Here is a 12,629-nt window from a genome sequence, read left to right as displayed (position 1 = left end):
TTTGCTGGTTTTTGTGTTTCTCTAGAGAACCCAATCCAACACAACATCCAACATATATGAATACTCTAGCAAAGTTCTCTCTCTTGCTCTAGATCATGCACCTGGTTTCTCATCATCTGACCTCTGATTCTTGGAACTTGAGCGAGCAGCCTACTGTCTGACCTATTTCACCAGCTCTGCAGACTTATAAGCCAGTAACCTCTTGTCTGACCTGCCGACTTTGTTTAATCAACACCTACAACCATGTGAGTCAGGAGAAGCCTCTAGACTGACACTTGAACCACAGATTTGGGACCTGCTAGCCTCCACAACTGCATAAGTCATTTCCTTGATGGTTCATGAGTCCTGTGAGACATTGTAGTAAACTATAGAACCCAAAGTTGGGAGGGAGAGTACTGAGGAAAGGAGGAATAGTTGATGTTAGAGATAATAGAGTAGTTGAGCAATTTGGCAAAGTTGGACATTTGGGACATCTTCAACCTTCGCCTCATAGGAACTACCTTTGTGCTGATCCTTCTAGAAGAAATTCATGCAAAAACTCTTTAAAGTGTTAAAAAGCAAAGATGTCACTTTGAGGAGTACAGTGCACCTGACCCAAGTCGTATTTTCAATCGCCTCATATGCATACGGAAACTGGAGAATGAATAAAAGACCAAAGAAGAAGTGATGCCTTTGAATTATGGTTATTGGCAAAGAACACTGAATATACACCATAGAATTCTAGAAGAACAAATAAATCTGTCTTTTAGGAAGTGTAGTCAGAATGCTCCTTGGAAGTGAAGATGGAAAGACTTTCTCTCGCGTATTTTGGACATGTTAGCAAAAGGGACCAGTCCCTGGAGAAAGACATCATGCTTGATAAAGTAGAGAGTCAATGAACAAAAGGAAGACCCTCAATGAGATGGACTGGCACAGTGGATGCAACAACAGGCTCAACCTAGTAACAACTAAGAGGATGTTACAGATCCCAAGGTGATTCTGACTCAGTGTATCTGGGGTGGAAATGCAAATTCTCAGCAGGGGGATAAATCTGAATGAGCCTGTTGAAAGCTCTGAGCCTAACTCAATCTCTACAGCTATGCTTTCCACTAGCCACATGTATAACATTTGACATGTGGCTAGTCTGAATTGAGATATGCATTAAAAATAACATATACTCCAGATTTTCAAAAATGTAGTACAACTTATTAATAATTTTACATTATGATTGTATTAAACTTACAGTTTAACAAAATTATTGTATTTGGGATATAACAGGTTAAATAGAATACACTCCTGAAATTCGTTTCACCTTTTTTTTTAAGGTGGCCTCTAAAAAATTTTAAATTACACATGCTGCTGCATTATATTCCTATTGTACAGGAGCGCTCTGTAGACTACTGAGCCCGTCCCTCAAATGCAGCATGCTCAAAACCCGTTCTACCACTAACAAGCTCACACCTCTATGCCTCAGTTTCTTCATCTATGAAATAAGGATACTAATTGTAATAAAATAAGACGGAAATACTAATTGTAACAGATGAACCATTAGCGGTTCAGTGGGAGAATTTTCACTTGAGTGAAAATTTTCACCTGAGTGTTGCCATGATGCTGAACAGGTTTCATTGAGGCTTCCAGATTAAGACAGACCAGGAAGAAAGACCTGGCAATCTATTCCAAAAACGAGCCAACAGAACCTCTTACAGAGCCTAACGGCCCCAAATCACAAACAATCATAGGGATGACAAAGGATTAGGCAATGTTTCATAATGTTGTGCACAGGATCACCATGAGCAACTTGACAGTAGCTAACAACTGTAATAAATAGGATAATAACTGTAACAATAAGCGCTAACACAGAACAGTTACCATGTGCCAGATACTATCCCACCCATTTTTCATATATTATCACCTTTAATCTTCACAGGAGTCCTAGGAGGCCATCATTCCCATTTGACAAGTAAGGAGACAGAGGTACAAAGAAATTAACTGGTTAATTAAGTGGTTAGTAAATAATGGAGCCCAGATTTCAGCCCAAGCAGTCTGGTTCCAGGGTTCTTGCTGTCTGTCTGTCATGATAAACATCTCAGAGATACTGTAAAATCTCAAAAAGTTAATTTAGGTAAAACATTTCAAAATGTACCTGGTGCACAATAAATTTTCTTTCAGCATTTAACCATTAACTACCCCTTTCCCTCAAGCTACTTTCCCCTACCCACTGTCACTGAGTCAATTGTTACTCAACAGTGACCCTACTGGACAGAGTAGAACTTCCCCATAAGGTTTCCAAAGCTGTCAATCTTTACAGAAACAGATTACCTCACCTTTCTCCTGCAGAGAGGCTGGTGGGTTTGAACTACCTTTTTAGAACCACCAGCCTTTTCGTTAACAGCTGAATGCTTTAACCACCATACCACCAGAGCGCCTAACTAGCCCCAGTTTCCCTGAATGTAACAACCTTTATTCCCATTTCCCAGAATGAAAACCTCCAGATCATCTTTTAAACACGTCTTCATTTAACCCCTTAACCTAGTAGTCTTCCTTACTCTTCTTTGTTTTTAATGCATCTCTTCCTGTATTCCCACTGACACATTAGCCCAGTCCTTCACCCCTTATACTATTGTTGTTGTTGATAGGTCCCATCGAGTCATCTCCAACTCACAGTAACCTCACATACAACAGAATTAAATACTGCCCGGTCCTGTGCCAGCCCCACAATCTTTGCTATACCTGAGCCCATCGTTGCAGCCACTGTGTCAATCCATCTCATTGAGGGCCTTCCCCTTTATTGTTGTCCCTCCACTTTGCCGAGCATGATATCCTTCTCCAGGGAATGGTCCCTTCTGACAACATGACCAAAGTAGGTGAGACAAAGTCTGGCCATTCTCACCTCCAAGCAGCATTCCGGCTGCACTTCTTCCAGGACAGATTTGTTAGTTCTTTTAGCAGTCCATGCTACTGTACTCTTCGCCAACACCACAATTCAAAAGCAGCAACCCTTCTTTGGTCTTTTTTTTTTCATTGTTCAGCTCTCGCATGCATATGAGGCGACTGAAAATACCATGGCTTATGTCAAGTGCACCTTAGTCTTCAAGGAAGCATCATTGTTCCTCAGCACTTGAAAGAGGTCTTTTGCAGCAGATTTGCCCAGTGCTATATGACCTTGACTCCTGCTTCCATTGGGGTTGACTGAAGAACCAAGTAATATGAAGTCTTTGACAACTTCAATCTTTTCTCCATTTATCATGATGCTACTTATTAGTCCCATTGTGAGGATTTTTGTTTTCTTTATACTGAGGTGAAATCCATACTGCAGAGTATAGTCTTCAATCTTCATCATTAAGTGTTTCAAGTCATCCTTACTTTTAGTGAGCAAAGTTGTGTCTCTGCATAACCCAGGTTGTTAATGAGTCTTCCTCCAATCCTGATGCCACGTTCTCCTTCATATGGTCCAGCTTCTTGGATTATTTGTTCAGCACAAAGATCGAATAAGTATGGTGAAAGGATACAACCTTGACGCACTCCCTTCCTGATTTTAAACCATGCAGTGTGCCCTTGTTCTGTATGAACAACAGCCTCCTGGTCTAGGTGCAAGTTCCCCATGAGCACAGTTAAGGGTTCTGGAATTCCCATTCTTCTCAATGTTATCCATAATTTGTTATGATCCACACAATCGAATGTCTTTACATAGTCAATAAAACACAAGTAAACATCTTTCTCGTATTGTTTGCTTCGAGCCAAGATCCATCTGACATCAGCAACGATATTCCTCATTCCATGTCGTCTTCTGAATCTAGCTTGCATTTCTAGAAGTTCTCTGTCAATATACTGCTGTAACTGTTTTTGAATTATCTTCAGTAAGATTCTACTTGTGTGTTATATTAATGATATTGTTCAATAATTTCCACATTCTGTGGGATCACCCTTCTTTAAAACAGCTCTTTTCCAGTCAGTTAGCTAATGCGGTAGTTCAGTTGGTGTGTCAACTTGGCTGGGCCTGGTTGAGTGGCTGGGCAGCTGGATGTAGTATTCCCCATGATAAGACTGGCAATCAACTCCATGGTGGAATCTACCACAAGCAGCTGAGTAGCTGCCTTTGGGATGTAGTCTGCTTCCTGTATATAAGGAGAAGCCTTGGGGATAGTCTCTAACTTGGTTGTTGTTATGTGCCGTCGAGTCGCCCCCGACTCATAGCGACCCCTCCTTGGGTTTCTGAGGCAGTATCACTACGGAAGTAGATTGCCCAACCTTCCTTCCGAGGAGTGGCTGGTGGGTTTGAACCGCCAGCCTTCTGGTTAGCAGTCAAGTGCCTTAGGCACTACGCTACCAGAGCTCCGTCTCTAACTTATGGCACCGTAAACCCTGCATGTAGCTGTGTCACTCAGCAGCCTGCCATGCTCTGCTGACCCTGGGACTGACAATGGTCTTGAATTATCGGCCTGCCATGTGATTTGGTAATATCAGGACTGTGCGTTCTTACTTGTCAACCTTAGGCTTGGCAGTCTCAGCAGCCAGCAGCTGTCTGAGTGAAGAAAAGTCTCTAGCTTCAGTGGGCCAGGAGCTGGAGGCAGAGCTGAAGCCCAAGGTTGAGGTGCTTTCACCAAGCCCCTAGAGCCTGGCACTTTGAACTTAAAGCCTCCAAACTGTAAGAGAATAAACTCCTGTTTGTTAAGGCCATCCCATTTGTGGTACATATTCTCGTCACAGTGGCATTAGGTAACCAGAACAGCCAGGTAGTTGTCTTCCAAATCTCTTGGCATAGTCAAGTGAGTGCCTCTAGTGCACCATCTGCTTGTTGAAACATCTCAAAGGGTATCCTGTCAATTCCTGGAGCCTTATTCTTTGCCACTTCCCTCAGTGCAGCTTCAACTTCTTCCTTCAATACCATTGGTTCTTGATCATATGCCACATCCTGATATGGGTGAACATGAACCAATTTTTTTGGTACAGTGACACTATGTATTCCTTTCGTCTTCTTTTGCTGTTTTCTGCATCATTCAATATATTGCCAACAGAATCTTTCAATACTGCAACTCAAGGCTTAAATTTCTTCTTCAGTTTTTTCAGCTTGAGAAATGCTGAGCATGTTCTTCCTTTTTGGCTTTCCAGCTCCATGTCTTCGCACATTTCATTATAATAATTGATTTTATCTTCCCGAGCTTCTCTTTGAAATCTTCTGTTTAGCTCTTTTATCTTGCCATTTCTTCCACTTGTTTTAGCTACGTCCATTCAAGGGCAAGTTTCAGAGTCTCTTCTGACATCCATTTTGGTCTTTTCTTCCTTTCCTGTCTTTTTAATGACTTTTTGCTCTCTTCACGGATGATGTTCTTGATGTCATCCCACAGTTCCTCTGGTTTTCAGTCATTGGTGTTAAATGCATCAAATCAACTCTTTAAATGATTTCTAAATTCAGAAGGAACATATATATAATCAAGATCATATTTTGGCTCTCGTGGACTTGTTTTAATTATCTTCAACTTCCTTGAAATAGCAAATGAGCGGTTGATGGTCAGTTTTAGCTCCTGGTCTTGTTATGGCTGAAGATACTGAACTTCTTCATCACCTCTTGCCACAGATGTAGCCAGTCTGACTTCTATGCACTTCATCTGGTGAAGTCCACATGTATAGCCACCATTTGTTGTTGAAAAAAGGTATTTGCAATGAGTAAGTCGTTGGTCTTGCAAAATTCTATCATGCAATCTCCAGCATTATTTTATCTCCAAGGTCAAATTTTCCTACTACTGGTGATTCTTCTTTGTTTCCAACTTTTGCACTCCAATCACCAATGATAATCAGCACATCTTGATTGCATGTTTGGTCAATTTCAGACTGCAGAAGTTGATAAAAATCTTCAATTTCCTCATCTTTGGTTTCTGTGGTTGGTGTGGTAAATTTGAATAATAGTATAACTAGCTTTCCTTGTAGTGTATGGATATTATTCTATCACTGACAGCACTGTACTTCAGGATAGATCCTGAAACATTCTTTGCAACGATTAATGCCATGCCATTCCTCTGCAATCTGTCATTCCTGGCATAGTAGATCATATGGTTATGATTAAAAATGTCCAAACCTGGTCCACTTCAGCTCACAAATATAACGCCTAGGATATCAATCTTTATGTGTTCCATTTCATTTTTGACAACTTCCAATTTTCCTAGATTCATACTTGGTATATTCCACGTTCCGATTATCAATGGATGTTTGCAGCTGTTTCTTCTCATAATGAGTCATGCCACTTCAGCAAATGGAGGCCCCGAAAACTCTACTTTCCCATATAATTAAGGTAGGCTCTACTCTGATGAGGCAGCTCTTTCCCAGTCATATTTTGAGTGCCTTCCGACCTGAAGGGCTCATCTTGCTGCACTTCCAGAAATGCAAGCTACATTCAGAAGAGGACATGAATGAGGGATATCATTTCTTATGTGAAATGGATCTTGGCTCAATGTTTCAGGGCTATTTATAAAATTTTCAGTAATACATCAGACAGTGTTTCACTACTATTCATAAGGTTTTCACTGGACAATTCTTTGAGAAATGGATGGCCTCTTCCTTCTTCTGAGTCTGTCTCAGTCTGGAAGCTCCACCAAAATGAGTCTACCATGGGCATCCCTGCTGGCATAGCCTCCAGCCTCACAGCTACATGCAAGCACCACGGTACAACAAACCAACAGACAAGTTCATCTCCTTTAGCTGTTTGAACCACTCTGCTAACTTCCTGGACTACTCCCTACCTGTTCCTGCTGGCCCCGTCTGCCATTGCTCCCTGTTGCCTGGGCCTGTCCCCCACCCGCCTTACCTGTTCCAGCTGCCAGCCCTGTCTGCCACTGCTCCCTATAGCAAAGCCTCCCTCATGCTATGTGAATTAACAAATAACAAGAACACCCAGTGCCAAGGACCTTAATTGTTTCACCCTCTAAAAAGGAGTTCTGATGGTTCAGTGGTTAAGACATCTGGCTGTTAACCAAAAGGTCAAAGGTCTGAACCCACCAGCTGCTCTGCAGGAGACAAATAAGACACTCTGCTTCCTTAAAGATTTATAGCCTTAGAACCCTAAGGGGCAGTTCTATTCTGCCCTGTAGGGTCACCATGAGTCAGAACTGACTGATAGCACATCAACAGTAATATAACCCCATCTGGTCTCCAGGACTTCAATGTATAGGCTCTACCACAGTTTACATTTCTTTGGTCTATCTTCCTGCAGTACCAATTTTATCATGCGATAGAAACTTTAAAGGGTTTCCAGATACTTCACATTTAAATCTATCAATTGATTAAAGTATGTAAGAGAGGGAGACATGGGCATTCTTGTTCAAGCAGAGAAAGGGTTTATGATGCTCAAAAAACAAAAAATTCCAGCCCATGAAATATTTTCGATAGTCAAGTCTTAACTCTAACAAATGCAGTCTAACAAAGGTACAACCTAGCATACCCTGTATATTCAATCTTACCTCCACTCCAGTAAGAACGCCTCACAGTAGTCAAACAAGTATCTTCATTGTTCCTGGAGTTTTATTTAAAAAGAAAAAAAAAAAAAAAACCTATTCCAAACCCTTTTTCAAAGTTTCCCTCTGTCTCAGCTCTGAGTTTCTCCAAATATCCTTCCAGAAACATCCAAGGCCAAACTTTGGCCTCGCCTCTAAATTACAATAAAACTTGTCTTACACCACTCACTGTGGTAACTAATGATATATAGTCATGTCCTCACAACTCCAACCAGGTCGTAAGTAACTAGAAGGCAAGCACTACATCTCCTATTTTCCATCTTGTCCTGGTCCAGCAGAAGTCTCTACACAGAATAGGCATTTCTTTGGCAAGTGGAGTACTAAATGGGTGGATAATATAGGAAAATAGTGAAATCAATCTATGGAATTGACTGTGACTCATGGTGACCCCATGTAACACAGTAGAACTGCTCCATGGGGTTTTCAAAGCTGTGATCTTTTGGAATCAAATTGCCAGGCCTTTCTTTCAAGGTTTCTCTGAGTAGTTTCGAACCATCAAGCTTTCAATTAGTAGCCGAGCACATTTGCACCACTCAGGCACTAGCTCTGAATTATGAATGCTGTAAATGAAATTATTTGTAATTACCCAATTCTAGTTCACCTTATTTCCCTAACCATGTAATACCTTAAGGTTACATGACCAACATCAACCGTATGAGTTTCTTGACAGTGGTTTTGCTGAATTTTCAAAATTATCACCTTTGTTCCACCAAACAATCTGTGGATATACACTAGTGCCTAAGGCATCTGACTGCTAACCAGAAGGTTGGTGGTTCAAACCCACCAACCACCTCACACAAGGAAGACTGGGCAATCTACTTCTGTAAAGATTCACCGCCTCAGAAACCCAACAGGGGTTGCTATGAGTCAGAATCAACTGGATGGCAGTGAGTCTAGTCTTCTTGCTTTTTTGGATCCTTAAATTGGACGCGATTCAGAAAAGTAAAGTGACTTTCCTCAAGATCACATAGCTGTTGAATGACAGCTGGGACCGGGGACCAGGATAGTTTCCAGGGCTCTTTCCACTGCTTTAATCCACCTTTTATGTTCTTTCCCTCCTCACAGTCTATCAAAGACTTAAATAACCAAAAAGAAAAAGAAACTGGGTCAGAATCCCTGATGACAAGAACGTTGTTGTTGTTGTTGTTGTTATGTGCTGTGGAGTTGGACCCAACTCACAGCGATCCCTCCTTGGGTTTCCGAGGCAGTATCACTGCAGAAGTAGATTGCCCAGCCTACCTTCAGATGTGGGTAAGTTAGTGATTTTAAATGAACATTTGCCTGAAATATTCTCATTTTGTTTTTTGACTTGCCCAGGGCCAGTGATAATTTGCTAGGCTACATTTAAACTTCAAGATTCTGTTGTACTGTGAAATAAATATTAAATTTCCATCTAAGCCTAAAACCAATGTCTTTCAAAAAGCTGGATCACACTCTGCACTGTATTAACATAGGCTGTTCATCAGGAATAATCAAGAAGGACACAGCACCTGATCATCAAAGCCAACTGACAGTCATTGCTAAACCTTTAAACCATGTGTCTTCCCACACTTACTGTCATCAGGACTCAAGTCTTTAAAACTCCACATTGTTAGACATTTCGATTTAACACCAAGCCACAAAGAACCTCAGTTCAGGGCAACCTCAATTCATGAATGGCCACATTGTTGAATCCTCTCCCTTCACACTGAAACTCAGAAATGGAAAGACATGGAGATGGACCCAAACCTAGGCCATCCAACTACAGTGGCAGAGCCAAGAAAAACCACCAACGCATCGAAGGCGCCCGCCTGGTTAACACCTCCGTCTCCTCTGCAGATCTTCAGGCCACTCCAGGGGATGCGGGCAGCTCCCTGTTAGGGGACAGGTTTCAACAGCCACTAGCTCACTTGTGAAAGATTTGCCTCGGAGTCATCTAAGCCGAAGTGCTGGGAAGAGAGTGTTCTGCCCACTGACGGTGGGTCGGACCGCACGCAGCGCTCAGCTCCAGCCCCTCAACCCCCACCGCGCCCCTATGCCCCGCAGTCACCCACTGCCCAAGCTGAGAGGCGCTGCGGCCCCGGGTGCCCAGCCCCCGCGCTCCTGGGAGGATGCAGAGGAGGCGGGAGGAAGGCAGCAGCTTCGGAACCTGCGGCAGCCAAAAGATCTCAGGGTATCTCCGCTGCTCGTCCCCGCCCACTCGCCCTCTGCCCTAACTCACCCAGTTCTGCGCGTTATTACTCAGCTTGACTTTCTTGCACAGGCTCCCGGGGATATCCATGGCTGCGGAACGCACACAGATGCCCACCTTCTACGCGTCGGGAGAGTAGCCAGGAAAGGAGAGGCTGGCGTGGGCGGGGCGGGAGGAAAGGAAGGACCTCCTAGCCTCCGGCCCGCGCGTGCTAAAGTGCGCACGCGCCAGTGCTCTAGGGCTCTGTGCGAAGCGTCAGTCGCGCCTGGTAAAGGAGTCACCGGCAGCAAGGCTGTAGGACCCGGCAAGGCAGCGAGCGAAACGCGGAGGCAGGAGCTGGGGTCGGGGTTTTAGGGATTGCTCCGTGGCATGCACGCGCGACGCTCCTCCCCTTGTTGGTCAAGAGGAAAGGCGGAGCCTGGGACCGTAGTAGTGTAACCCCTCGGCCTCTGTCGGTTCACCGCCTTGCGCTGCGCATGCGCAGAGACAGATCCTGAATTCCCGGCTCCTGCCTCTGGCGGCCTAGGAAAAGGGGCAAGGAGCATGCGCTCCTCGCCTTTCTGCTCGCGCCCGGTATTCTGGAACTGAGACTGATTCGCAGAAGAAGCTCACGTGTGCTGTGCTCCTAAGGCTTTTGCTCCTCTAACCTCCCTAGCATAGTGCCTAAGGCACTTGACTGCTCACCAGAAGGCTGGCGGTTCAAGCCCACCAGCCACTCCTCGGAAGGAAGGTTGGGCAATCCTACTTCCGTAGTGATACTGGCTCGGAAACCCAAGGAGGGGTCGCTATGAGTCGGGGCCGACTCGACGGCAAACAACAACAACAACAACAACCTCCCTGTGGGTTGGATATGGGCCTAACTTGTGCAGATGTCAGCTTGATCACTTTTTAAAAACGTTTTCCGTTTTTGCAGAGTGTACAAATTGATTACTAGATAGCTTCGCTTTCCAACTCTTCTTGGTTAAAGAAAACTAGCGCTCAGTCTTTGGACACCGGCAACTAATTTCTGGACCGGGATTAATGGTTATTTGCAAAATGCCTCCTTCAGTCCTTGAGATTTCTTACCAGTGTTTTTCTTTACAGATTAAGCTTTAAAAGGGACTCTGGTGGTGTAATGGTCCAGGCATTAAAACCCACCAGCTACGGAAGAAAAATGAGGTAGTCTGCTTCCCTAAAGATATACAGCCTCAGAAACCGAGTGGGGTCGCTGTCAGTTGTAATCCACTCCATGGAGGTAGGTTTTGTTTGGAGGCTTTAAAGGGGCTTCTATATTGTTAGCTTCTCAGAAAATCCCTAGGGCACTGAAATCCAGGCTTTTAGAAAGGCTGCTGGTTTCCAGTGGGTAGATGATCTGTTTGTGGAGGATATTTTCAAATTCACCCAATTATTCCTGGGTGATTGGAGAATGGGCAGGGGAAGGGGTGTGCAGGAGCTTCCTAAACAAGTTAGGACCCTCCCACCCCATTTCTCTGAGGTCTATTTTGCAATTAGATATCAATTACCAAGGCTTTAAACCGTTACCTCTTAATAGATAACAAACCCCCTGTTTACCTGACTGCCACCCTCTTAAATTAGGCCCTAATATCCAACTAGAATTAGCACTAAGTCCCTTAACTAAACCTCCCACCTATGCAACTGCTCCTGTCCCCTGCCATCCCTTTGTTCTTGACACTGTTGCCAGAGTGCTATTTCTAAAAGGGAAATACAATCTACTCATTTACCCACCTAACACACCAGTAGTTCTCCATAGCTTTTTCTTGGGGATTCTTAACCTAGGGTCTTTGTATAGAATCATATTTCAGTAAAATTGTTTTCTTTCCCTTTAAGATGTCCTGAAAATGGGCAGGGGGCAGGGGAGGGATGTTCATAGGCTTCGCTAGCCTATCAAAGTAGTCCATGATACAAAAAAGGTAAGAATCTCTGCCTGCTCCTGTCTGCTCAAAATTTTTCTCTACTCAAATTTTCTTATGTCTTATGGAACTACTTTTACCTCCCCAAATACTATGCTGGTTCCTGCTCCCGGTGTTTCCTTCTACCTAAAATACTCTCCTGTTTTTTAATACTCATTTACCCTTCAAAAGCACCTCAATGATGCTTTCTCCAAGAAGCCTAGAGATTACCATGCCTTTTTAAAGCATCTGTGTGTATCATACCGTAACACTGTAATTATATATTTGTATCCATTTATCCCCCAGCAAAATCTTAAGTTCCTGAATTGTCAGCAGGAGTCCTTAGGTGGTATGAAGAGTTGGCTGCTAACCAAATGGTTGGAAGTTTGAATCCACCCAGGGTCACCTCAGAAGAAATTCCTAGTGCTCTACTTGAAAAAAAAAAAAAAAAAAAATCAGCCATTGAAAACCCTATGGAGCACAACAGTTCTACTCTGATACACATGGTGTAACCATGAGTCAGTCAATTCAACAGCAGCTAGTTTTTGGAAAGGGTCAACACCAGCCATCTCTTGCCTAACTTTTGTGATTAGAACAAAGCTGGAAAGTAGTAAGCATGCAAAAAAAAAAAAAAAAGTTTGAATCAAGAAATTAATGGGTATCAATGCATCCCTGACAGTAACACTTATTCTTACCCTCTCAATAATGGTCAAAAAGAAGAGCTCTAAGCCTCTGTTTGTGTCCATTAGATTCTGGTCCTCAGTCAGTCAGCTGACAGGGGAGAGTATTAATGGGGATAACTGTTCCACTTTGGAGTGGATACAAACCTGAGATTAGTGTATTAGGGTGAGATACTAGAAAGATTCTAGGAGGCTTGCTTGTTGCCATCAAGTTGATTCTGACTTAAAGTGACCCTATAGGACAGAAAATTGCCCCATAGGATATTTAAGGCTGTAATATTTATAGAAACAGATTGCCACATCTTTTTGCTGTGGAGCAGCTACTCGGTTTGAACCACCGACCTTTTAACTAGCAGCCATGTAATAAAACCTGCAGTGCAAAGGAAAAGAATAAGAGCTGAGGGAA

General features: G+C 43.3%; 1 protein-coding gene across 1 annotated transcript in view; it reads right to left on the bottom strand.

Moving 5' to 3' along the window:
* PAPSS1 (3'-phosphoadenosine 5'-phosphosulfate synthase 1) overlaps nt 1-9,872 on the bottom strand; it is a 167,023-nt gene extending 157,151 nt beyond the window's left edge. Inside the window, exon 1 of the mRNA XM_007940773.2 lies at nt 9,685-9,872. Within this exon, the coding sequence (XP_007938964.1) occupies nt 9,685-9,744 (60 nt within the window). The 5' untranslated portion in view covers nt 9,745-9,872. The remainder of the gene's footprint in view (nt 1-9,684) is intronic.
* Nucleotides 9,873-12,629: the final 2,757 nt, after the last annotated feature.

This window comes from Orycteropus afer, unplaced genomic scaffold, assembly GCF_000298275.1.
Source record: "Orycteropus afer afer isolate SDZICR_OR568_19922 unplaced genomic scaffold, OryAfe1.0 scaffold00071, whole genome shotgun sequence".
Classification (NCBI taxonomy): domain Eukaryota; kingdom Metazoa; phylum Chordata; class Mammalia; order Tubulidentata; family Orycteropodidae; genus Orycteropus; species Orycteropus afer.
This window is presented reverse-complemented; position numbering and strand designations above follow the sequence as displayed.